General features: G+C 35.0%; 1 protein-coding gene across 1 annotated transcript in view; it reads left to right on the top strand.

The window, feature by feature from the left end:
• LOC101859126 (dual oxidase 2) overlaps window positions 1-1267 on the top strand; it is a gene marked incomplete in the record, with an annotated part of 77698 nt that overhangs the window by 73251 nt on the left and 3180 nt on the right. Inside the window, 2 exon segments of the mRNA XM_013087081.2 lie at window positions 53-208; window positions 526-654. Of these exon segments, the coding sequence (XP_012942535.1) occupies window positions 53-208; window positions 526-654 (285 nt within the window).

Below are 1267 nucleotides of genomic sequence, written 5' to 3'. Positions count from 1 at the left end.
TGTGTGTGTGTGTGTAATAATCACAATGCCCCACTTCTTGTTTTCAATCTAGGTATATTTCCTGTGGGTGACACGAACCCAGAAAAGTTTTGAATGGATGACAGACATCATTCGTCAGGTTGAGCTGGCTGATGTTGATGACTATGTGGACGTACAGATCTGTATCACACAGATGAAGGAGAAGTTTGATCTGAGAACAACTATGCTTGTAAGTTTTCTTAACCTACATCATTGTACAATATCTTGATGTGTCTGCGATTCATTAACAACAGTCTCATAATACTCTATGGTCGTGGTATCTTTTAAAGTTTGTTGGTAAAAAGATTATTTTCTTGTCTGTCCCTTCATCATACTTCATGTTGTCGAAAACATTTCCCTGTTCATGCTCTTCACCTGTTGATTTTTTTTTTTTTAATCCAAATTTTATTATTTTTATGATTAGGTATACTTCATAAATAATTATGTGTTGCCTTGAGATGAGATTACTTTACAGCGTTGACCTCATTCTTGTTTGTTCCATTTCAGTACATGTGTGAACGCTACTTCCAGAAGATTGCCGGTTTGAGCATGTTCACTGGTCTAAAGGCCAAGACTCACTTTGGCAGACCAAAATTCCACGACTTCTTTGGGGCCCTCAAGGATACTCATTCGGATGTGTGTACCTTTGCTACGTAATTTTATCAGCAGACACGTTTTTTTGGGATTAACTTTAAATCTATACAAATCTTTTCTCTATTTTTTTCAATATTATTTATGCTTTGGAACAAACAGAATTCGATATTTTAAATGCATTTAGGGTCTAAAAACCAAAACTGTTTGCCCTAGGGACATTATTTGGTACCCCTATAAGATGTTATAACGATAAGAAATATTTCAGAAACAATAAAGAAAAGCCAGATCTAACTCTCATTCAAGCTTCCAGTCTCCACTTGTCTCTCGAAAAGAAGTACCGAAGTACCGGTAATCAAGTGTAATAGCAAATGACCCACAGTTGTTTGTACTGCATTTTTTAAACATTGGTCTTGCAAGAGTTGTTGTAACTACCGGTTTTATAATTAAAGACTGTCGTTTTTAGATGTTTAAGTTGCTAGCATTTTGTTATCGCTTTCTTTACTGCACTTGTATCCTTGCAATTACTGTTTTTGTTCATTCCTCTACTATTACAATAGCAAAACATGATGATGATGATGATGATGATGATGATGATGATGATGATGATGATGATGATGATGATGATGATGATGATGATGATGATGATGATGATTAA

This window comes from Aplysia californica, unplaced genomic scaffold (assembly GCF_000002075.1).
Source record: "Aplysia californica isolate F4 #8 unplaced genomic scaffold, AplCal3.0 scaffold00543, whole genome shotgun sequence".
NCBI lineage: Eukaryota > Metazoa > Mollusca > Gastropoda > Aplysiida > Aplysiidae > Aplysia > Aplysia californica.
Note: the sequence above shows the minus strand (reverse complement) of the source record. Positions and strands in the feature narration are given on the sequence as shown.